Consider the following 26,653-nt stretch of genomic DNA (forward strand, 5'->3'; position numbering starts at 1 on the left):
CCTGAGTAGCTGGGACTACAGGCGCCCGCCACCACGCCCGGCTAGTTTTTTGTATTTTTTTAGTAGAGACGGGGTTACCGTGTTAGCCAGGATGGTCTCGATCTCCTGACCTAGTGATCCACCCGTCTCGGCCTCCCAAAGTGCTGGGATTACAGGCTTGAGCCACCACGGCCGGCCCCAAATTCTTAACTAAAATATGTAGCCATAGTATATTGACTCGGTAACATCAGAGGCACACAAATACCACACAGGGGTGTCTTTTGTCATCTTTCCTGTTTACCCAAAACAGATGGGAAGAAAATTTACAATTTAAAAAAATCAATAAATGGCAACAAAGGGAGAAATGGGGGGTGGGGAGAAGGAGGAGGAGGTCCTTATTCTCCCAAGACCCTCTTTAAGTCTTTCCAATTCCTGGCCTATCAAGGTAGTCAGGGAGCACTTAAAAACTCTTCCTCCCTCAAAATTCACAGAAGTGCAGCTGGTTAGTTTAAATAAGTTCTACATTTCTGATACTGTTTTGCTTATTATTAAGGTCCCTAAAAATTTTAATTAAAATGTTATTGAAGAATTTGCAAAACAAGAACACAGACATTTTCTGATTTTTTATGACAATGGCCTTTCCCTTCTCTTCCCTCCTTCACTGTAATTTCATTTGTAAATCAAGTTCAAAACTCTGTGTAGCTAAACACACAAGCAGCAACAAGTCCCTAGAAAAATTGTGGCTCAAATTAAGTCAAACTTGGATAGCTCCAGGTTACAAAAGTAACCACTAGCTATCCAACAAAACAACTATCAGCTCATTATCACCACCTTGATCTCAGTTTTCACTGATTTAGGCCAAAAGAGTGGAGATAGTCCTCTCTGTTTCTTAGATAGGACAGTCGCATACCTCTTTCATGACAACTAACATTCTGTTTGTCACTGATACTTGTTTTTTCAAATTCTCAGGGAAGAAAACCTAGACCTTATTAATCTGTTTCAGTATTTTAAAATTTCAGATAATAGAATATTCTCTACCATCTGCTCACGTCAGTTTTAAGTCAATGTTTTTATGTAGCCATTTATCTCATTAAATATGAAATCAAGCCCAAAACAAACATGGTCCATCAAACACTCTTCTGAATTCTGCATCACAACCCTAAGGACACCACCTTAGAAACAGAGGATGAAATGTTTTACTGTCTATGAAAGATTAAAATTTATTCATGATATGGGATCTCATCAATTCCCGTTTCTACACAGTATTTCGCCAGCTCTTTATCCCTCGTCATTCTCCATCTCAACCTTGGGTAAGAGGTTCATTTATTTGTGGTCAACTACTGACCACAAAACTGAGCATGCAGGGAAAGGGACACAGAGTTATGTGGCACAGCTGTTACCCTCCCTAATGCCTACAGAAAAAGTTGTTACTGTGGCTCTTTGGGTGAAGAAACAAAGAAATTCACTCATGTGCTTCCAGTAAGCAGCTCATACTCATGTTAGAGGGAAACATACACTACAGGGAGGCCCATAAGGAAATGAGGACAGAAATATTAGTCAGGTAGGGTCAGGCCTCCAGAGAATCCCAGGCTATCTAGGAAGAGGAGGAAACCCAGGCTAGACGAAGGCCTCATGGATAAGAGATCATAATTCAAGAACTGGCAAGCAGGTGGAAAAAGAGGTTATTTATGTTCCCTCAGCAGCAGGAGGCCCCAACCTGTATTTTCATCTGCTATTCACTAGTTCTCCTTTTGCTCTCCTTCCTAGCTCCCTGCTCTCTCATCTGGATACCTTTTGATTCACAGACCCCTTTGAAAACCAGCAGAAAATAACCCATGGACTCAATCCTTGAGATAAATGTGCCTGTGTACAAAAGTCTGCCTACAATTTAAAACTTCTCAGATCCATGTTTATGAAGCTCTAATCTCTTCAGCAGAGTCTATGGGAACGGCAGTGTCCCTCAGAACAGGGGTGTGGGCATGGCAGACATCTGAGTGAAATGGACTTCCCTGCATAAGGCAAACACAACAGAAAAAAATGGGAGGATTACTGCAAATCACTACAGGGCTCACAGATCAATCGTAAATCATACACCATATACACATGCACACCTCTCAATTGACTAATGGCTGAAGGAATGCCAAAGAAAAAAAGGATGGTAAAAATGGGGTAACATGGAATACTGGACTCACACTTTATTATAAAAGAGAAGAGAAATGAACTGGTGAAAAGAAAGAAAGGAAGATGCCTGTATTGGGCAATGGTGTGTCTAAAGGCAGACAGGAAAGGATCAGGAAGAAAAGGGAACCCTCAATGATCAAGCAAAGGAATCTGGATTTAAGAGAACTATATAAAACACCACAGATTTTCTAACAAAATGATTCGCACACAACGTAAACCATCTTTGAGCAGTAATATGGCTGAGGCTGGACACAGGATTGGATGGCAGGATGGAAGAAGCTGGTGATGATGACTTCTCAGCACTGTCATTTCCAACTTCCTGCCGCATATCCAAGATACACATGACTGTGTTACTTAAGATCACTTCCCATTAGCTATTGCCACAAACTTGGACAATATGGCATCTGAAAGTGTGAAGTATGAAAAAATTCTACAGTTAGACTATTTTATAGAATGAAGATAAAGATGTAAGAACAAATAGAACACATAGAGATATAAGAAGGAAAGAAGACTGAAGCTGTGATGGAGCATCCTGGCGGGATGAGGAAGGGTGGAAAAACTGGCTTTCATTCTAACATCACCAGTAAAGTAGGATACTAGGTAACAATTTCTAAACACATATATATGCAAGTGCACTTGGGTAAATCCGCTTGGTTCTAACCATGGAAGACTGAAGCACATGAGCACAGGACATACCAAACATCTCTGCCCCCATTAAAATGGAAAATTATAATACTAGAACCTCCCATCCTCAAATACATGTGCCAACAAGGTGCTCTTCTTACTAAAAAAGATAAACTGTATTTAGCTGCTAGAGTGAAAGTTATTCAACTCATTTGGTTACTATGATGCTTCAAATCTTTTTATTTCTACAATGGCCAGGAAAACAATGATTTACAAATACTAAAAATAAGAGCCTACCATACACACCAGAACTGGAAAAAGCAAGCATCACATCTTGGGAATTTTTACTTTTTTTTTTTTTTTTTTTTTTTTTTTTGAGATGGAGTCTTGCTCTGTCACCCAGGCTGGAGTGCAGTGGTGCGATCTTGGCTCACTGCGAACTCCGCCTCCCAGGTTCACGCCATTCTCCTGCCTCAGCCTCCCGAGTAGTTGGGACTACAGGTGCCTGCCACAACATCCGGCTAATTTTTCTGCATTTTTAGTAGAGACGGGGTTTCACCGTGTTAGCCGGGATGGTCTCAATCTCCTGACCTCGTGATCCACCTGCCTCAGCCCTCCAAAGTGCTGGGATTACAGGCATAAGCCACGGCGCCCAGCCAGAAATTTTTATCTTCTTTGTTCTTGCTACTACAGCTTCTGAAGGACCTCAATATTTGCTAGACGTATCTCATTGTACAGAAACATTAATTATCTTTAAGTTGACATAAAGGTCACAAAGAAGCACCCTCAAAGAAAATTTAAAGTAGTTCTGGGGTCATCAGTGAGTTTATGGCTGCACAGGGTCATGAATTAGACATGAGAAACTTCTCTCTGGTGTGTCACACAGGACAGTTTATTTCAAGCTTGTTATGGTGAACTGAAAATTAATCTTTCTGTAGGTTCTTATTTGACAGCAAGAGTCAAAACTACCCACAGTAGCTCTGCAACCATAATGCCCTACAGACTTCAACAAGTCACTAACCATTTAAACAGGGTTTCTCAACTTCAGCACTATTGACATTCTGGGCTGGATAATTCCCCTTGCTGTTGGGGTATATTCTATTGCAGGATGTTTAGCAGCATCCTGACCTCTTCCCATCAGATGCCCGTAGCACACATACCCATCCCCCACCATCCCAGTCACAACCACCAAAATGTCTCCAGATAACAGGAAAAGAGGGATACAAAATTGATCCTATAGAGAACTACTATTTTAGGGCAAATAGAAATAGGGACTCAGGGTAGGTGCCTACTCATTTCACTTCATTGCCCTACTACAGCTAATATGTTAGAGAACAGAACAAATTGATGGTATTTTGTTAAAATAGTGTTTAGACTGTAAGTTTATATTATTCAATTATACAAAATTTATTATCATCCCTAGAAAAATTATTCTATACTATATTCTATTAGTTGTTTCGAGGGTGTTACATGCAAAGGATTTTAATTAGATACTGCTATGGTATTTAGAGCTATGGTTTTGAATATGTCTTCTCCAAAATTCATGTTGAAACGTAATCCCCATTGTAGCAGTATTAAGAGGCGTGGCCTTGTGGAAAGTGATTACGTCATGAGGGCTCCACCTTCATCAATGGACTAGTGCCTTAGGAAAGGGCTGGAGGGAACTAGCTTAGGCCCCTTCCACTCTTCCACCAGGTAAGGGCACTGTGTTTGTCCCCTTTTTGCCCTTCTTCCCCGTGAGGATACTATTTGTCCCCTTTTTGTTTTCCTGTCCCTTCCACCACATGAGGACACAGCATTCAAGGCCATCTTGAAAGCAGAGACAGCAGCCCTCACCAGACACGGAAACCACTGGCACCTTGATCTTAAACTTCCCAGTCTTCAGATTGTGAGAAATAAAATTCTGTTGTTTATAAGTAACCCAGTCTCCGGTATTTTGTTACAGCAGCACAAATGGACTGATACAAATATTTGTAAACCACAGTATTTGTCTACAGCTGTATGACCCTGAACATGACTGATTTCATCTAAAAAGAAGCCTTTCATTCAAACATAAACCAAATATAAGCCATTTAGAATATTACACAGGACTGTCTTTTCAGAACTACAAATGTTCTAAATTAATTATTTGCAATACCTGAAAAGAATCTGAAGAAAGTGCAAATGCAAGGGTATTTCTACTGTTCATTTTATCTGACAATTCAAACACAACAGTTTTGTCATTAAAAAGAAACACTCTTTTTAATAAACTTATCTTTCATTAATATTGCCAAAATTATAAAAAGACCTATCCTGTAGAAGTGCCAAACAAAGCCACTTTATTTGATGTAGATATGCATTTGCCCCCAACCAGCAAGCAAATGATTCACTATCATGCATCTGAAGACTTATTGAACATTTACCATAAATCAGAGATTGCTGCTTGAAAAAAATGAGCTCAAATCCCATCTCTGCAAAAGCTTAAAGTCTAATGAGACAGGCAGATGTGAAAAGAAGTAGCTATAAAACAATCCCATAAACGTTGAAATCAGCCTCTAAGCAGCAATGGAAACAGTATCTTTGTATCAAGGACAGTCAGGCAACCTGAGTTGAATCTTGTAAGATGAAAAGGAGTAATGGGAAGATAAGAAGAACCAAGCCACTCGTTAAGGGGTGAGAACATGTTACACAAAAGCAGAAGAGGTCACAGTCAAAGCCTATAGGGAGATTCTATCATCAACAAGGATGGCTCCAACCCTGGGGCACTAACACAGAGTAAAGAAGGGATTAAAAATAAGATTATCTCACATAAAACCCAAGATCTTTAAATTTTACAACTAAAATTTGAATTTCCCTTAAAAAAAATGTCACTCTTGATGTAAGTTAACAATAAGGATAGTTAAGGCTGGACACAGTGGTTCATGCCTATAATCCCACCACTTGAGCTCAGAAGTTGAAGACCAGCCTGGGCAACACAGTGAGATCCCATCTCTAGAAAAAATATAAAAATTAGCCGGGAATGGTGGTGTGTGCTTGTGGTCCCAGCCGCTCAGGAGGCTGAGGTAGGAGGATGGCTTGAGCCTGAAAGGCAGAGCTTGCAGTGAACTGAGATGGCACAACTGCACTCTAGTCTGGGCAACAGAGCCAGACTCTGTCTCAAAAAAAAAAAAAAAAATAGCTAATTGCTAAATTTCATTACTGAGTTATTAGCTATTCAATTATCACACCATTTAGAGAAAAGTGAGTTAGTCCAAGATGTAAAGTTCTGGCAAAAACATCAGCGTGTGAATATAAAAGCTATGTTTCTATGATTTCAGTAATTTTTTATAGCAAATTTAAAAATATTCCCCCCAAAAAAGCAATTTAGAGTAATGAGAAGCCATGGCAGAGGCAGGCACTCAAACACCCAAAACTATGGCACCAAGAGCAGGCCGCATACACCTTACCAACCTCAGAGCAAGTTCACAGTTATTTGTCAAGAAAAAAATCCTTTATTTTTAAATGAACATATATATTTTACCCAAAGGTCTATTTTATTCTAAATACACCCCACTGGATTATCATCTTGGGAGGAAGACACTGCTAGTAAATGTGAGGCAGGGAGCTTTAAGATCTACTTAAAGAATTTGTTTAAAAACTTGTTTAACAAGAGAAGACTCCTGAATACAAACAGGCTAGTTCATTTTTCTTCACTTGAACCACATTAATTATATATACACGACAGACACAACCACAAAAGTTGTTTCAAATCACAAAGGTTAAACCATTTTAAATGACACTGAATAGACAAGTTGGAGGTAAGTGGAATTGTTTTTTAAAGTGATACTGATACCTTTTTTTTTTTTAAATCAAGAAACCGAACTTGACCTAGCAATCACAACACCACCAACCACAATGATGTTGTCATTACTCAAACTAGCATTAAATTAATGTTTCTATGATAGATTAAACTTCAATTTCCAGTCTAAACAATGGGGTAAATGTGCTGATAAAAGAAAATAATTCACTATTGCATTATCAATTCATTTTCATTAACTTGAAAATCACACACTCACTTAAAAGTTGAATGAAGTATTTAAGGATAAAAATGTGATGATAAATCAACCAATATCATTCTCTTGGAATGGAATGCACTCCCTGTGGGTTTCTGATCCTTTTACTCCAAATGAAAACAGCTTTAAGAAAAAGCTATAAAGATAATGCATACTCATCTGAAAGCAGCACTGTTAACATTTCAGTGCATATGCTTCCATGCATACTCACAATACATGCTGTTTTATATACATGGGCTCATAAAAACAAACTATGAGGGACAGAAGACTACACATTGGGCCTGGCACGGTGGTTCACTCCTGTAATCCCCGCACTTTGGGAGGCCGAGGCGGATGACAAGGTAAGAAGACTGAGACCATCCTGGCTAATACAGTGAAACCTCGTCTCTACTAAAAATACAAAAAAAAAATTAGCCAGGGGTGCTGGTGGGTGACTGCAGTCCCAGCTACTCGGGAGGCTGAGGCAGGAGAATGGCGTGAACCCGGGAGGCAGAGCTTGCACTGGCTGAGATGGTGCCAGTGTACTCCAGCTCTGGGCGACAGAGCAAGACTCTATCTCAAAAAAAAAAAACAAAAAAAGACTACACACATTGGGTACAGTGTACACTGCTTGGGTGATGGGTACACCAGAATCTCAGAAATCACCACTAAAGGACTTATTCATGTAACCAAATGCCACCTGTTGCCCCCCAAAAAAACCTATTAAAATAAAAAGTAAACAGGCCAGGTGCGATGGCTCATGCCTGTAATCCCAGCACTTTGGGAGGCCAAGGTGGGCAGATTACTTGAGGTCAGGAGTTCAACACCAGCCTGGCCAACATGGTGAAACGCTGTCTCTACTAAAAATAGAAAAATTGGTCAGGCATGGTGGCATGCACCTGTAATCCCAGCTACTAGGGAGGCTGAGGCAGAATCACTTGAACCTGGGAGGCAGAGGCTGCAATAAGCCAAGATCTTCCCACTGTATTCCAGCCTGGGTGAGACAGTGAGACTCTGTCTCAAAAAATAAATAAATAAAAATAAATAAATGGCCGGGCGCGGTGGCTCAAGCCTGTAATCCCAGCACTTTGGGAGGCTGAGACGGGCAGATCACGAGGTCAGGAGATCGAGACTATCCTGGCTAACACAGTGAAACCCTGTCTCTACTAAAAAATACAAAAAACTAACCGGGCGAGGTGGTGGGCGCCTGTAGTCCCAGCTACTTGGGGGGCTGAGGCAGGAGAATGGCGCAAACCTGGGAGGCGGAGCTTGCAGTGAGCTGAGATCCAGCCACTGCACTCCAGCCTGGGCGACAGCGCGAGACTCCGTCTCAAAAAATAAATAAATAAATAAATAAATAAATAAATACCACGCACAATTCACAAGGGGAAAAAAAACTGTGCAACAGCATATTATGTCACCTAACAATATGATGAAAATGTCCTAATCAATGAATTTAGATATCATCATTTTAACATGTGGGGTAGAGAAGGTCTTTTTGAAGCATGCTAGAAACCATAAAGGAAAAGCACTAATAGATTGTATTACATAAAAATTGTAAATTTCTGTATAATTAAACATATACACCATTAATAATAAAAAACTGACAAAAATGGGACATGACTGGCAAATATGTTTGATAGCACAACTATTAAGAGTTCTTCATTGTGTTTTAATCATTCTCTTAAATGAATTTCCACAAACATATAATCCTGTTTCAATTAAAGAGGTTCTCATGGTTTGGTTTTCTTTTTTCAGTTATTTGGAAGAAATCTATAAGAGCAAAAATGACTTAATTGCACAGTGCTTAAATCATGCATTTGCTGTAGAAGACTGGCTAATATAATTCTACAGGGAGAGCTCAACAGTTTAAACTAGCGTTTTGCCCATTTAATGGAATCGATGCTAGGGAAAGCTGAGACATTTTGTCATAATACAAATAATTTAACTGAAATACGTTATTAAATTGATACATGCATGGCAGTCCCCTTACGAAGCTTCAAATAATTATCCATCTAGGAAAAATAATCAGTCCTGCACCCTGTCTCACACCATGTACTAAAATCAGTTTCTTATATTGTATTAAATTGTAAAAGGTAAAACTATAAAATTCCTAAAATATATAGAAAAACATTTCCACAGCCACAGAGTAGGCAAATATTTCTTGGCGAAGACACAAAAGCATTACCATAAAGAATGAAATTGATAAGGTGGACACATTAAAATTAGAAATTTCTGCTCATCAAAAGAGACCATGAAGAGAAAGAAAAGGCAAGCAATGAGTGGAAGAAGGTATCCGTAAAACACTTATCCAACAAAAGATTCTTATCTAGAAAGAATTACAGATAACTCAGACAGACAACCCAATAGATAAATGGGCAAAAGATCTGAAAGACACTGTATAAATGGCCGATACACATGACAAGGTGCTCAACATTGACAATCATCTGCAAAATGCAAATTAAAACCACAATGCAGGCCAGCCCGGTGGCTCACGCCTGTAATCCCAGCACTTTAGGAGGCCGAGGCAGGTGGATCACTTGAGGTCAAGAGTTCAAGGCCAGCCTGGCCAATATGGGGAAACCCCATCTCTACTAAAAACACAAAAATTAGCTGGGCGTGGTGGTGCACACCTGTGATCCCAGCTATTCAGGAGGCCAAGGCAGGAGAATGCTTGAACCTGGGAGGCAGGGGTTGCAGTGAGCCGAGATTGTGCCACTGCACTCCAGCCTAGGTGACAAACAAAAAACACGATGTACCACCACTCCCTACACACCATCAGGAAGTGAAGCAAATGCAGCTGTCACACACTGCCAGTGGAATCACAAATTAGTACAACCACTTTTTAAAAAATTATGGGCAATATCAACTAAACCTGAACATACACATACCCTACGATCTGGCAATTCACACCCACATCTCTATTCATCAGGAATTCATACATATGTTCACCAAAGACACGTAATAGAATGTTCACAGCTGCACTTATATTAGCCAAAACCTCAAAACAATCCATCTACAGTAGAATGGGTGTAAAAAGTGTGGCATATTCATTAAATAGTATACCATACCCAGCAATAACAAACGACCTATTGCTACATAAAACCACGTGGATAAATCTCACAAAGTTTATGTTGAGTGAAAGCCATCAAAAAACAAAGTACATTGAATGCTCCCATTTTTGTAAAGTACAGAAACAGACAAAACTAGTCTATAGTGTTAAAAGTGAGAACAGTGGTTACCTTGGGGGTGGGACAGTAACCAAGGAGGGTAGTGATGGGCTTGGGGGGTGCTGGGCATGTTCTGTTTCTTGTTTTGGGTGGTTGCACAAGTGTGCTCACTTTGTGAAAATTCATCAAGCTATACACGTAAGATTGGCACGCTTTTCAGTATATGTATCACACCTCAATAAGTTTATTTAAAAAGAAACTAAAGCTAGGTAAGAGACATGAATTCACAGAAAACAAAAACTGTGCCACTGAAAGGGTACTTTTGAAAATTTTCCTAAGTCCATAGTTTTGATTTGAACCACATGTTTTGCGCACAGTACTCATAACTTTCCTTCATTTTTTCAGTTTTATCCATGCAGAGTCTACCTTTCACATGCAATGCATGCCCCCAAAATTTTTTTTAAAAATTCCACTGAGTACCTTATTTGCCAATTAATTTGCTGGGCACTGCTGACAGTGACAGGTAAGACATAGTCTGCTCACAAATGGACAAGCAGCAGTGACCATGTCGAATCCTCCTTTTGCCTGGGCATCTCTCATGATATTTTAAAGAAGAGGCCCTCCATAAACACTGACTCAACATATACACCTAAAAACAACCAGAGTCCAAGGAGAACTATAGATAAAGCGCTTAAAAAAGAGAAGAGGTCACAGAAGTGAAGAGATGACCTCCAGCTTTAGAACACAGGGAGTAGAGAAGGTGAAGGTGAAGTGGCGAAAACACAGAGAATGACTTCCTGGGAAAACTTGTACATGAACTTGGTCTGGAAAAGCAGCTCCTACTTCTAAACACAGGGACAAGTGAAAAACATCTCAGTGCAAGAGAACACACAGAGCTCGGAGGCAGGAAAGTTTCCGCGCACACAGATAGTGCCCTGCAGCCAGAGCATGGGCTATGCAAGAGAAGGAAGCACATTTCCTTCTGCAGTAGATCAGGATAGAGCTCAGACATTAGCATTTTCTAGAAAGCTCCACAGATGACTGATTCTTTTCCAAGGCTGGGAATCAGGCACTACATCAAGCTTTCTAGTTCACTGTAAAGAGAGAGATTAGTCAAAGGATCAGAAAAATTTGACACATGATTAAATGTACTTTTATTCCCCTTAAAACTTACCTTTAATTAACATGGCAAGCGTTTTAGGATACTCCAAAATTGAGAGTTTTATACACCTTATCATAAATCTGATAAGCAATGCCATTTGCAAGAATTTCAATTCTTAAGTTCAAACTCTCCTCATGTGGGCAAAATGAAAATGTGAGTTAAGGCAAACCTTGGGCAAGCTAACCATCTTGAGCTTCAATTTTCTCATCTGTAATGAGAAGCTTAGAATAGTAAAGAACTGCTTTGACTCTGGTGTGGCACAATTCCACACGTGACAGTGTTATAACTAAGAATTTGTGATGACCATGAAAATTCTTTTACCTCCCACTACCTCTAGGGGGCATCAAAAATCCCTTACTAAATTATCCTGTGGTAATTTTTCTCACTGACTACGTCTAATTCATTGGGCATTTGACATCAAGAAAACATGCTGAATCAAAAGAATCCAGTATTTTGTCCTGTGCTGTGGGTTAACTGATGAGATCATTTGTATTCCTTTCAGCCTAGTAGTAGCAAAGTCACCTACCACATGTATCCACATGCACCATCCTGGGCTGCAAGGCTGCAGTGAAATAACATTTAACTAATGTGTTTGGTCAGGCAACTTTGAAAAGCTTGGGGGTTTCAGTAGTGCATGATTTTGCAGACGCAGCTCTGTTAATTCCATTTTTTGTAGGTGCTTACTATTACAATAGTAAGGCCAAGTACCTACTTTTAGGCAAAGCCCTGCAGAATTCCAATTCTCACCATCGAGCTGAGACATTCACATAGGCATGATTAATCACAAATGGATTTAGCCTTTTGTTTCTTTTCTGACATTTCAGAACTCTTTCTGATGTTTCAATGATTTGATGTCTGGCCACGTCATGATACCAAACAGACCGCCTGAAATCACTTTGTCTACTTTGGACTGCATACATGTCTGGATAAAAAATTCAGTCAAAATACCTTCTTCAGATCACAGAATGGCCTTACACAGCACTCTGAGAGATAACGTGGGAGGAAAATTTTTAATTATGTCTAAAAACATTTCTTCATACTTTAATTTTCATTTTCTTTCTTTCTTTTTTTTTTTTTGAGATGGAGTCTCGCTCTGTCGCCCAGGCTGGAGTGCAGTGGCACCATCTAGGTTCACTGCAAGCTCCGCCTCCCGGGTTCACCCCATTCTCCTGCCTCAGTCTCCCAAGTAGCTGGGACTACAGGCGCCCACCACCACACCCAGCTAACTTCTTTTTGTATTTTTAGTAGAGACAGGGTTTCACCGTGTTAGCCAGGATGGTCTCGATCTCCTGACCTGTGATCCGCCCGCCTCGGCCTCCCAAAGTGCTGGGATTACAGGCGTGAACCACTGTGCCCGGCCTAATTTTCATTTTCAAATGTAATCATTTTGAAATGAGAAGGGGTTAAAAAGAGAGAACTAAGGTTTACATGCAAATAATAAATATTTGAAAAGCCATAGGAAACACAGCATGTTTAAAGTAAAAAAAAAGTGAATAGCTATTTTCAAGCATAAACCAAAAAGGAGACAAGGTAAAGAAAAAAAGGAAAAAAGCCTATATATAAAATTTTGAGATGTGAAATACAGTAATTTTAAGAATGGATTAATTTTAAAAGAAATTATAATTTCCACCAAGCACCTTCCACTTTAATATAATTTAAATATTAAGTTATATAATAATTATTCAATAATATAATTTCCACAAATTCCCAAGATGAAATTATGGGAAATAAAGTGAGGTTAATATGATGGATATCATTAGGCACACAATTAAAATCTGAATGAAGGTTGAAAGGACTCATTTTTAATGAAGATTTCTTTCCAACAATACAGGTTACAAATATGACATAGACAGAAATGTCTAAACCAACAGCTCAGTTAAAAATATATTTCATATCTCAGTTTAAAGAAAATACTGGCTTAGGCAGAAATTTAAAAAAATTTTTCAGACATTCACCCTCTGCAGTACTCTGTGCTCAAGGAAGCAGTTTCTCCCGTTACCAACCACACTTGCCTTAAGTCTAACTCCTTGCCAGTCATTAGCTCACATACAAATAAGAGGCACAACTCTGACAAATAAAACATGTGAAGTCTGCTAGAAGGCTTCTCAGTAAGGGCTTCCTCAATCTTAGGAACAGACACAAACCACCTTACACCCATTACAATAGCTAGCATTAAAAGGAAAAACAAACCGAAGCCCAGAAAATAAGAAGTGCTGGTGAGCATGTGGAACCCTTATGCATAGCTGGCAGGAATGTGAAATGGTGTGGCCTTGTGGAACACAGGGTGGCAGTTCCTCAAAAAATTAAAAATAGAATTACCGTTGATTCAGCAATTCCACTTATGAGTATACACAAAGAAGGGAAAGTGAGTCTCACAAAGATATTTGTACCCTGTGTCCATAACAGCATTATTCATAACAGCCCAGGGATTAGGGCAGCCCAGATGCCAATGGATACATAAACAAAATGTGGTATATACATACAATGAAATCTTATTCAGCCTTAAACAGGAAAGAAATTGACACATGTGACAACATGAATGAACCCTGAAGGTATTATGCTAAGTAAATTAAGATAGTTACAGAAAGACAAATGCTATGATTCCACTTATATGAGGTACCTAAAGTAGTCAAATTCTTAGGGGTGGGGAAGGGGAGCTATTGTCTGTTAGGTACAAAGTACTGACTGTGTAAGATGAAGAAACAACATGGAAAGTGGTGATGGTGCACAGCAGTCTGAATGTACTTAATACCACCGAAATGAGCACTTTTTGGCCGGGTGTGGTGGCTCATGCCTGTAATCCCAGCACTTTGGGAGGCCAAGGAGGGTGGATCACCTGAGGTCGGGAGTTCGAAACCAGCCTGACCAACATGGAGAAACCCCATCTCTACTAAAAATACAAAATTAGCTGGGCGTGGTGGCGCATGCCTATAATCCCAGCTACTCAGGAGGCTGAGGCAGGAGAATCGCTTGAACCTGGGAGGCAGAGGTTGCGGTGAGCCAAAATCACACCATTGCCCTCCAGCTTGGGCAACAAGCACGAAACTCCATCTCAAAAAAAAAAAAAAAAAGGAGGGGGGATTTAAGAGGGTAAACATTATGAGTATTTTACCACAACCAATATTTTTTTTTTTTTTTTTGAGACAGCGTCTCACTCTGTTGCCAGGCTGGATTGCAGTGGCGCAATCTTGGCTCACTGCAACCTCTGCCTCCCGGGTTCAAGAGATTCTCCTGCCTCAGCCTCCCAAGTAGCTGGAATTACAGGCACGCATCACCACACCCAGCTAATTTTTGTATTTTTAGTAGAGACAGGGTTTCACCATGTTGGCCAGGATGGTCTCAACTCCTGACCTCGTGATCCACCCCACCAGACAACGAAAATTTTTTTCCAACTTTTATTTTAGAATCAGAGGGTACATACGAAGGTTTGTTACAAAGGTATATTATGTGATGTTGAAGTTTGGCGTACAAATCAACCCGTCACCCAGGTAGTGAGCATAACACCCAACAGGTAGTTTTTCAGCCCTTGCCACCCTCCCTCTCTCCCCACTCTAGTAGTTCCCAGTGTCTATTGTTCCTGTCTTTATAGTTCATGTGTATCTAATGTTTAGCTCCCGTTTATAAGTGAGAACATGTGGTATCTGGTTTTCTATGTTAGCTCACTTAGGAGAATGGCCTCCAGCTGCATCCTTGTTGCTGCAAAGTACATAATTTCGTTACTTTTGATGACTGTGTAGTATTCCATAGTATATCTGTATCACATTTTCTTTACTGTTCATGGGCAATAATTTTTTTTTTTTTTTTTTTTGAGATGGAGTCTCTCTCTGTCACCAGGCTGGAGTGCAGTGGCGTGATCCCGGCTCACTGCCTCCTGGGTTCAAGCAATTCTCCTGCCTTGGCCTCCTGAGCAGCTGGGACTACAGGTGTGTGCCACCACGGCCAGCTAATTTTTGTATTTTTTGTAGAGACACGGTTTCAACATGTTTGCCAGGATGGTCTCAATCTCTTGACCTCATGATCCATCCGCCTCAGCCTCCCAAAGTGCTGGGATTACAGGCATGAGCCACCACGCCCAGCAATTTTTTTTAAAAAGAGGAGACAGAGGACAGAAAACTCTTTTCTGATTCTAGTCACTGCTGATGGCCTGCAATTACCACCACCTTGGAACTGTAAGAGGAGCTGACCAAGAGGACCAGCACCACTGAGGACAGCAGCCAGAAAAGCACACCACCCCTCCCGCTTCAGAAGGATGAGCTCCTCCCAGGAGAAACTCTTCTCAGTTGAAAATGCAATTTCCACTAATTTCCACCAGTGCCTGAGTCCCCAGACTGATACTAAGCTACACTAAAACAGTACCAAGTCCCATTACAATGGCCACAATTATTACAATAGCTCATGTGAGCAATGACAGCAGAACATATGGAGACAATTTCCTTCATCAATGACTCTATTTACCACCCCTCTTTACATGATTTTGTGACTATCTTGTGCCTTACATGTAAGACTATGGACACAGACAAAAAATATCTGACTATGTAATGTAATGTAATGAGTACATAATATATGCAATGTAGATCAGTTTTTATTCAAAACCCATACACAATGAACAGTAAAATCAAAAAATTCAACAAAAGCATTTTAGAGAATATGATGCACAAGAATATAACTGCTACTTATTAGCAAACTTCCTTAGGGAGGAGAACTTACTGTAACGCATCCTGTCTATATACTATGATGAGACCACATACTGGTTTTCCTCCTGTAGTGCTCACCATTAGCAAGGCAAGCAAAATCCAAATTTGTCAGCATGTTAAGATACTTCGTAGGCTCATGTCAGGATATTAAATAAAATGTCTTATAAAGACTAATTCTCATAAGCCCAATGAGCACATGTCTAGGTATGACTGCATATGGAAATTAAGTGACTTTGCCAAAACTCTTACATCAGGCCATCAGAAACTTCTCAAGTCCGTTCGGCTCAATTCAAGACACGAGTCTGCACAGCAAAACAGAGAATGAAGATGTCACTTCCATACCAACACCATGTGTTTCAGTCATCCACTGCTGAGTAGCAAGCCACCCAAAAACTTAGTGGCCTTAAACGGTAACTTATTATTCCTCATGATTCTGTGAGTTAGCTAGAACTCAGCTAGGTGGGTTTTCTTCTGGTCTCTCTCGAGCTCAGTCATGCAGGTGCATTCAGCTTGAGTGGAGCTGAAACATCCAAGATGGCTTCAGGCCTCTCCCTTCAGCAGGGGACTATGATGGCTAGCTCCAAAGACAGAGAAAGTGAAAGCTGCCAGACAAGGCCTGAGCCCAGAAGTCCCAGGCAGTTCCTTCCAGGCTACCCATCAGTCAGGTGAGTCCAATCTAGGATTAGGAAAACAGCCTAGACTGCTTATAAGTGGAGCAGGCTGCACAGACAGGGATGAGAAGCCCTGATGGCGGACAGTTTTGAAAAGCATCTACTAAAACATAGGGCTCACTACACATAAAGACAGACACATCATTTCAGCACGCCATTGTGATAGCTTATTACTCAATACAAAAGATCAGGTAAATGAGCTCTTTTGTGTTATTTCAGACCTGCTGTTCAATACTCCAATTTGCTTTACATCATACAATATATGGTGAAGATTGTAACGTATATGTACAAATCTATGTAAGAAAATCCAAATGAAACAATCTAGTTTCAGTTGTCACATATTACCATTTTACGCACTACATTGTAATTATCTATGTCCTCCTAAGTTGTAACCTTCACTAGGGCAGAGCCCTTATCTACACTGCTTACAAATGTATTCCCAGTGTCTAGCATGTACTAGGTACCTAACAGGTTGCTCCTTCTTGGTTGTTAAAATATTGCTCCTGGCCGGGCACGGTGGCTTACACTTGTAATCCCAGCACTTTGGGAGGCTGAGGCGGGCGGATTGCAAGGTCAGGAGATTGAGACCATCCTGGCCAACATAGTGAAACCCCATCTTTACTAAAAATACAAAAATTAGCTGGGCGTGGTGGTGTGCACCTGTAGTCCCAGCTATTCAGGAGGCTGAGGCAGAAGAACTGCTTGAACCCAGGAGGCAGAGGTTGCAGTGAGCCGAGATCGTGCCACTGCACTCCAGCCTGGCAACGGAGCGAGACTTCATCTCAAAAAAAAAAAAAAAAAAAAAAGAGAGAGAAAAAGAAAAAAAGAAAAAGAAAAGGAAAAAAAAAATCGTTCCTGGCCAGGCTGAGGCGGGTGGATCACCAGGTCAGGAGTTTAAGACCAGCCTGGCCAAGATGGTGAAACCCCATCTCTATTAAAAATACAAAAAATTAGCCAGGTATGGTGGTACGTGCCTGTAATCCCAGCTACTCCGGAGGCTGAGGCAGAGAATTGCTTAAACCTGGAAGGGCTGAGGTTGCAGTGAGCCGAGATCATGCCACTGCACTCCAGCCTGGCCCACAGAGCAAGACTCTGTCTCAAAAAAAAGAAAAAAAGAAAAAAGAAAAGAAAGAAAGAAAAAATTCGCTCCTGTTTAAGAAATAAATTCCTTTTTTTCTTTAATACCAGATAGAAAACATGTTTGTAGATTTTTCCATATATATTTTACAATGTGGCAAAAATATGCCATTACTAGTGCTTTACATACTTACAGGCTAAGAAAAAAAGACAATTTTAACTATTTTTGTAGCCATATGCTCAATTTACCCCCATTCAATCACAAAAATGACAGATTTTACAATAGTGTGCAATTCATTTTCTGTGAGTTATTTCTTGCTGGTCTCTAGCTCTAGACCTTCAATTTGCAATGAGGAATATTCTTGCTTGGACCAACACCTACCTTACAATTTTGAACAGCACATTTTCTGACTGAAAAGATCAATTTTAATAAGCAGATCTGCTATTCCTTTGTAACTGAGGGTTCTCGTGTGCTCAAAGTATAACATGGTATCTGCTATGGTTTGACCTGGTTTACCCCTGACAAAGCTCATGTTGGAATCTGATTCCTGGTGTGGCAGTGTTGGGAGATGGGGCCTAGTGGGAAGTGTTTGGATCATGGGAGAACTGCCCTCGGGAATAGATTAAAGCTGTCTAGTGAGAGTGATAGGTTCTCACTCTCATGGGAATGGATGTGTTCCTGAAAGCAGGTTCCAGGCTCTCCCGCATGTCTCTGTGCTCCAGTCCCGCTTGTTTCTCCACCCCACTGTGACACAGCACAGGGCCCTCACCAGAAGCTGGGCAGATGGAAGTGCCATGCCCTTGGACTTTTCCGTCACCAAAATCACGAGCTAAGTAAAACTCTTTTCTTTATAAATTCTCAAACCTCAGGTATCCTGTTATATAAACACAAAAAGAACAAAGACAATATCCTTAAGTGAAATGAAAATAACTTTAATCCCTCAGTTACCTAAAATTATTCATTTTCAATCATAAGGCAACAAAAACTATTTTCTTAAAATATAAAGTATTAAAATCAACATATTGTTGAGGACCCAAAAGTTTTCCCAAAATATGATGCCAGGAAAATGCTGACCTTATGAAGTTAATTTAATATTCAAAAATTCTATCATTATCTCACAAATACTTACAAAATCACTAAGTTTACTTCAGATTTCTGGAATTCTCCCTCCCAAGAAGAAATAATATGAACATAATATATTGGAAAAAATTTAAATTTTGTTTAAATGGGAACATTGAGTCCCAGATTGTCTTTCTCTACTTTGGACTGTAACTCAGTTTCCTAAGTTTTGATCATGTTTCCAAATTCTAAACACATTAATTTTGGGGACTTGGGAATGAAACACTATAATTCCTGAAATCACAAGTTATTCTTAATACTTCCAATATTCTTCAGACTCCTTACTCATTATAATGGATATCTTAAAAATTACTTAATAAGAAATATTAAGGTTAGTAGTCTTACAAATATCTTTAGCCTATAGTGAATACTAAAAAAGTGGAAAACTCCAGTGAACATTGTTAGATACTATTTTGAATAATCTAACGTTTGGATTTCTTGGCAAATAAGCAGCACTACACACATAAATTTATAAACTTATTTTGCTTCCAAAAATTGTTATTTCTTGGAACACTAACTCATGCATTTTGTATATAAACTTATTAATATTTGTATTTACAGTTATTCACATCATTATCAGCAAACTGACAACACACACACACATTCCATAACACAGCTACAAGCAAGACTGACTGATCAGACAATGACTGCTCCCTCCTCTGCATTCCTGTCCTGCTTCCTGCGAATGTCAACTTTAACTGTCAGCTCCGCAAGTCAGGGTTTCCTCCTGTCCTTTCTTTTGACTTGACATCCATTGGATTCCTTCAACCTAGTAATACTTCTATGCTGACTGTTCAGTTTTAATTCTTGAAGGAGAATTCTATCACTTTCTCTCAATTTCCTGATTTGTCAATTGATTTTTGTCAAGACTCAAGATTTTAAAAAAATATAAATTTACCAAAAGATGGCAGAAAGAAATTCCCACATGGCAACATTAGTTTTCATGTCAGCATTACTTTATTTAAAAAAAAACCAATGTGCTTTTGAAGTAATTTCTACCAACCCAGACCAGCTACTAATTCCAGCAAATGTATATAATCAGTCATCTTTTATAATGATACTTGTTGCTCTACAGATCTTCTACACACACAGTAACTTGCTATTTTAAAAACAGGAATGAAGTGGCAATAATCTATAGTGACCATAAATTATTCTGAATTGCCCAGCTTTATCCCTAAGTAAACAGAAATTACAGTCTTAGCTTCTGATGCAGTATTTGGAAGAGGGACATGATATTCTGCCACACACCGACTAGTCCTCCTCAAATTCAGTAGCTCAGTTTGTGGGATAAGCAGGAATATTACAATGGTGCTAGCATAGAAAGGATACTCTTTTCTGATCTAAATGGCCTAGAACTGAGTATTAGATTGCCATCAATTACAACATACAGGTTGGAGTCCTAGCACAAATGTACCAATTTCTCCTCACTCCAATGGAGCAAACTAACCATTTTATTCAGAATAAATACCTGAGCTCGAAGAGACTTATTTTGTCCTAAACAGATAAAGCCAAAGCTGATAGACATCCTATGGCACAATATAAGACTCGTTACTTAAAGGTTCTCTACGCTGTAGCACTATCCCCTAACAGAGCTCAGTGTCTGATATAGGTATGTTCTGTGACCCCACCCAGATCTCATCGTGAATTCTACTCCCATAATTTGCATGTGCTGTGGGAGGGACCTAGTGGGAGATCATTTGAATCATGGGGGTGGCTCCCCCCATAATGTTCTCGTGGTAGTGAATAAGTCTCACAAGATCTGATGGTTTTATTAGGGGTTTCTGCTTCTGCATCTTCCTCATTTTCTCTTGCCACCCCACATAAGAAGTGCCTTTTACCTCCCACTATGATTCTGAGACCTCTCCAGCCAAGTGGAGCTGTAAGTCCAATTAAACCTCTTTTTCTTCCCAGTCTCGGGTATGTCTTTATCAGCAGCGTGAAAACAAACTAATACTATGCCATTGGCCTCTAAGCAAAAGACAAGTGTCTGCAATTCTGGGAACTTTCAGAGAGAGGCAGTATTGGTATTCAGTAATATATGCCTCTCCCTTTCCCCAGCATCTAAACTAATCTAAGAAGTCTGGTTAATAACACGAGCAGGCATTTAGAAATTTGGATGTCAATTATCAGCATACAAACAGAGAGAGCTGTGACAGGTCCCAACAGAAGCTCAGGTAATGATTTTATGAATGCTACCCAACTAGGTAGAGTCTACACTCAAATGCAGGTAACAACCTGTCTCATTTCTACATCATTCCCATTTACAGTTGCAAAAACTGAGACCAGATGTAGTTAAGCAACTTCTCCAAACGGTTACACATTCCTGTGCCACCACCTCCCTTTACTAACAGAGTATTTATCAATACTCAAAGAAAATCAGTCACAATACCTATCACATTCTGTTAGAACTGTGAATCTGTTATAAGTTATAACCTATTTGTAACGGGGAAGCCATCCCATTCATGCGCAACACATTTTTGTTAAAAAAAATGAAAAGGCATTTCTCACTATCCTACACACTTCTCAGCTCTCTGCATTAGTATTTTCATTCTTTAGTTCAACAAATGTATATTAAGCATTAAATATCTACTATGTAGCAGGCACACTGCTCGCAACCTGGGACACAAGAAGTTAAATGTCAATTAGACTCTCATGGAATGTACACACAGGAGATAGACTAGTTCTGGGAAGAAATGTAAACTGCTATGGGGTAGGTGGGTGAATGATGAAATCTCGTCTTAGAGTCCAGTAGTGATTACTGGAGTTGAAAAATGATAGATGGGGAATTTGCAAGCTTCGGGGAGGGGCAAAGGGAAGGGGTACAAAACGAGAGTACAGTACGGATAAAGGTCTCAGGTAGGGTGAAAAAAGTGGGAATTCTCTGGTTGGTCAGTGTTCTATGTTCTAGGCCACAGATGACAGGGCAAAGAAATGAGCTTCTTCAATAGGAGTAATTCTGAATTCAATAAACAGAAAACAGTAAACTTAAAATGGGGAATAACTGTCTTTCTAGTTCCTCATGAGGCTCTCAGCTGTGAAAAAATAATCTGGTACGGTGATTCTCTAATCTGACTTCATATCAGAATCTTCTGAGCATTAAACAAGTCTGATGCCCACGGTTGATCGCAGAACAAATTACTTAAAATCTCTGAATATATGGCCTAAGCACAGATGTTATGAAAATGTTCTCCAGGTCATCAACTCCAGTCAAAACTGACGACTGCAGCAACTAAAAGGCTAAGCAGTGCTACACTAGCTGTTTCCTCAGTGCCTTTCTGCAATGACCCTAAAACTTCCCATTGGCTGACTCTGTGACATTCAAATCTTAGCCTAAACATTCGTCCTCAGAGAGGACCCTAAGTAGCCACACTCAGTTAATTAATGTCTACACAGCACTCATCCCTGACATCTGTCTTCCTGATTACTGTTAGCTTCTCCACTAGAATGGAAGTTCCAAGAGACCAGGGATCTTGCCTGTATTGTTCACGGCTGTTATTTCCAGTAGGATCTGAATAAGTATTTCCTAGATGAAGGAAGAAAGCAAACCAGAAGGCAAGCAGGCATGGGGGCACCTCTCATATAAATGGAATTAAACAAATAATATTTTGAAGCTATAATTCTTATGGATTTTGATTGGATATAATTAAGGTAGACTGAAAAGCACAGATGGCATTTTAAAAATCTTTAACCTAAAACTATACACAGGCTGGCCTGAATTTCCAAGCAAAGCTCTACCTAGGGAGGACACTAAAGAATCTAAAATATTTAGTCTGAACTAGAGTCAACAAAGGTGTGAGCAAAGCATCTTCATGAAGAGGAAAAGGATGATGAAACTATATTCAGCATTTCCACAAACAAAAAGAAAAAAAGACCTAGGTTAAAATATAGGGCCAATTAGAATTTAGCTTAGGCATAATTAAAAACTTTCAAGAGAAATGCTGTAAGACTAGAACGGTCATCAAAGATGAGACATAAAAGTGAAATCTGTGCCAGTCCCTAAGTCTAGTATGAAAAGACTTCATTTGAATGGGTCACGTACTACGTAAAGGAAGATTAATATAACGACAGCCAGAGTTTTCTTTCAGTCTTATAAATGCATTAAAATATCTTGAGTACTAGAGTTTTCTGCTCTGAACTAATTTAGATCTAGTACCAGATGAAAATGAGCCAGAAGGATAAAACACTAGTAAAAACATAAGCAAATCATTATTTTTAGGCAAAACGGAAATATGCTCATACTTTCCCTTCTGTACAGAACATATGTTAAGGCCCATCAAGTGAATTAGTAATTCAGGCATAAAAGAAGTTTTTGAAGATAACCAAATTCAGGGGTTATCTCCCTACAATGTACACTTAAATATAAGCTCAAAAGAAAACCTCCAAATGCCAGGACACCTTGATCAGCTTACCTGGACTGCCAATGTAAAACCAGCAAGGCACTGCATTTTCACCTGTCTCTCAAAGCCAGTCCTACTTTCAGAATCCATAATTTCTGACAATGGAACCATCTCCCCACTCAAAGATTTAGAACTATAATCATCCCCAAATTTAGTTAATCACCAAGTCCTGTGAATTATTACTTTGTAAGAAAGAAAAATGGTAGGTTGGGGGGGGGGATATTTATTGATTTAAAGAGATTTAAAAGACATATCACAAATATAATATATGAACCTTATTGAGTCCTAAGTCAAACAAAATGACTGTAAAAAAGATTATGAGACAATAAACAGGAAATATGAATGCTGATCAGGTGATATTTGGAAATGCTGTTAATACTTTCTAGGTATATGATGAGATCATGATTACATTTTCAAAATGCTCTTATCTTTTAGAAATACATACTACAATATTGGCAGATTAAGTGACACTTTTGATTTGTTCCAAAATAATTCAAGAGAGGGTGGAGGTGGGAATGGAGTGAAGGAACAGATTAAACAAATGCATGAAAATTATTAAAGCTGGGTAATGGGTACACAAGGGTTCAATTATGCTTTTTTATTTAATTTGGCTTGTTTTAAAACCCCCATTAAGTCATATTTCTATGTGTGGACACATGTACATTTTCTGATTTACGCTGCTCTGCTCTGCAACTGTTGATGACTCCCAGGTGCCTAAGTACCTTAGCCCGGCCTTCAGGGTCCTGCACAGTCCTTCAGTTACCCTTTCCTCTACAAATACATCATCAGCACTTGCCCTTCTGAATCCTTTCTTTTACTGCTTCTTCTCCTTGAAATGTGCTTCTCCATCCTACCTACTCTTTTCTTGAGCTACTCCTTCCTTTCCTCTTCCACATCTTGTGTAGTAAAAAACCATGTCCTCCTAGGCCACTGACCAGACCACTGTATGCCCTGGTTTTACGTAAAATGCCCCTAATCTTCCCCTAGCTCACAAGTTTTAAGTAGAAGATCCATGCATCTTCAGAGCTGAAAGCCTCACTCTAAGTAAAGCAGACGTGTTTAGTTACTGCAGTTGCGGTGGGTCTGCTCCTCTGCATTGGTCTTCACTCTGCAGTTTTTACAGTGGGCCACTCATACTTAGGAGACATCAAAGAGTTTCATTAACGAGAGTCATAAAACGTTTTTTAAAAGGGAAATTCTGAAATATACTTAAATCGCACAATAATGCGATGGATTACAAGAGCAGGAGAGGCTGTGGTTCTCATTACAGAAAGCTTAATTTCTGAGGCAGCAAAGAGATTTCCTTATTAACCCATTCGTCCTTCGTTCAAAGCTTCAAATCCAGTGCCCTGAGATAAAAATTTTATTAGAGATTCATTTTTCTATAATAAAAACACACATATGTGAAAATCAACTTTACCTTATATTTCATCTTGGGACACGAATGAATGTAGAAACCCATATAATAATAGCTGAGTTGAGAAGTTTTCTCATGAAGCTGCCTAGTAAAAGCAATTTCTCTGCCAAAAGAAAAAGAAGAAAGCTGAAGGCAGTTAATTCTGGTTCCGATGTTCAAATATCTATGTAATTTGATGGTAAACATTTGATAAAATCTGATATTAAGCTATCAAAAAATTACAAATATTTAAAGAAAAACTACTTTTAAATCATACACTATACAGTAATTTTTACTAAAGAAATAATAAACCCCTCTACATAATTTTAGGCAAATGCATCTAAGTTCAGGTTTTACACTTTATTGGACAAAGTACCTGATCTAAAATTCAAATAGCATAAAATTAAAGAGATCTACAGTGATCTGCTATTGTTCATCATGCCCTATGGTTCTCAAAGAATCTGGGCTTAACAGGTTAAAAACAGTAGAGCAAATTTTAGAAAACGCAAAAGCCAATAAATTTCAGGAAGAATACTATTATTATGACCATTTACATGCAAACACTTTCAGCTGCATATGACACCTAACTCATTCCTTTATCTGGGTACAACTTTAATATTTATTTCCCCTAAAACTAGAGAGCAGGAAATACCATGTTATCTCACCACATTTTCTGTATTTGCTGGAATAAGCCAGGTAACTCGAGCATAAGAAGCTGTCAGTCTCTCCACTGTAACACCTATGCATGAAGTGGTTTTCATGTGTATCCTGATAAATCTTGGCACAGAATTTCATTCTACTTGCCCAGCTAAACGACTGGTTTGTAAGTGCTTAGTAAAACTTCAGTATATTTCTAAAGTATGAGGAAAGTAGTTTTGTTTTTATGTTTGTTTCTTAAGGTATTCTTTTATTAGTAGCAACTGATGCTTGACATTCTAAAGAAATGTATTTGTAACGCAATATTCTGTGCATTTTTCTACTTCAAATTTAAATCCTTGAAGAATTATTACCTTAAGAATTCATTTTTAAATTAAAAGTATTTCTAAATCCAACCAGACTAAACATTATTACCCTATAACAGAATAAATCCTATTCCCAGAATTAATCCACTCTCAAGGTTCAAACTGAGGAAAGAATGCACTGACACAAGCAAGCATAAGACCACCAATTCCGAGAAGGCCCACCCAGTCATGGTACCAGTCCACTTGGTCCTGCCCACCTTAGTTCATTTCATCACGTCTCCCCGGATTCGTTCAGGCCCCAAACCTTGGAGTCATCCTTAATCCTTTTCTTCTCATCCCCGTGTCCAATCCATCAGCAGGTCTTTTGGGCTCTCTCTCTAAAATATGTCTTGAATCTGACCACTTTTTACCACCTCCGCCTCAGATATTCTGGTTCAAGCAACATCATGGTGCCCCTGGATGACTGCAGCAGCCTCCCAACTGGCTCCTGTTTCCACTCTTGCCCCTCCATAATCTCCACAGAACAGGTCAAGTAGTCTTTTACAATATTAATCAGATCCCCAACCCCCCACCCCAGCAGTGGGTTGGCACCACATATAAATAAAACCCAACCTCCCCACCCTGTCCTACAAGCGCTACTCCACCTGCCTCTCTGCCCCTTGCATAAGGCTCTCTATGTCCTTCCCTACACCCGAGCCCAAAAGACTTTTTTGTTTCTCCTGGCCACCTCGGGGCACTTAAGATTTGCTACCCTTCACCTGAGCTTCTTTCTATCCTCAGATTTTTACATGACTGGTTCCTTTTCTTCTTCCTTTGCCCCTGAAATGTCACCTGTTCTCTATGAGGAAAGACTAATCTATATAAAACAGGCTTCATGCCCACCACCGCTAATTTTATTTTTGTCACAGTGCTAGGGAGTATCTGAAATTAAGTTGTCTGTTTTATTATTTATGGTCTGCATGGACAAACTACAAACCTGTCTTATTCATGTCTATGAGTATAATTACATTTTTTAAATGTATCTTTCTAAAAATACAAAAACAGATGCCATGCTCATGATCCCCAATTCAAACAATTATTGTATCTACAGGCTATGGATAAGCAGAGGCTGATTACAAAAATAAATTAAATAAATAAAAAATAAAAATCTACAGGCTACATTATATAAATCTATAAACATAAAATTATACTGATTGTTCGATCGCTTAAG

General features: G+C 39.3%; 1 protein-coding gene across 10 annotated transcripts in view; it reads right to left on the reverse strand.

Annotated features, from left to right (window-relative positions):
- ATE1 (arginyltransferase 1) overlaps positions 1-26,653 on the reverse strand; it is a 184,738-nt gene that overhangs the window by 74,291 nt on the left and 83,794 nt on the right. For 8 of the 10 annotated variants that reach the window (XM_073019407.1, XM_038009629.2, XM_038009627.2 and 5 more), the window contains one exon: positions 24,506-24,605. In XM_073019407.1, coding sequence (XP_072875508.1) covers positions 24,506-24,605 — 100 coding nt within the window. Of the gene's footprint in view, positions 1-14,321; positions 16,123-17,306; positions 18,444-24,505; positions 24,606-26,653 lie in introns of those variants that run through there. The other 2 variants (XM_073019405.1, XM_073019406.1) reach the window with 2 other exon arrangements.

The sequence above is a fragment of the Chlorocebus sabaeus genome, chromosome 9 (genome assembly GCF_047675955.1).
Source record: "Chlorocebus sabaeus isolate Y175 chromosome 9, mChlSab1.0.hap1, whole genome shotgun sequence".
NCBI lineage: Eukaryota > Metazoa > Chordata > Mammalia > Primates > Cercopithecidae > Chlorocebus > Chlorocebus sabaeus.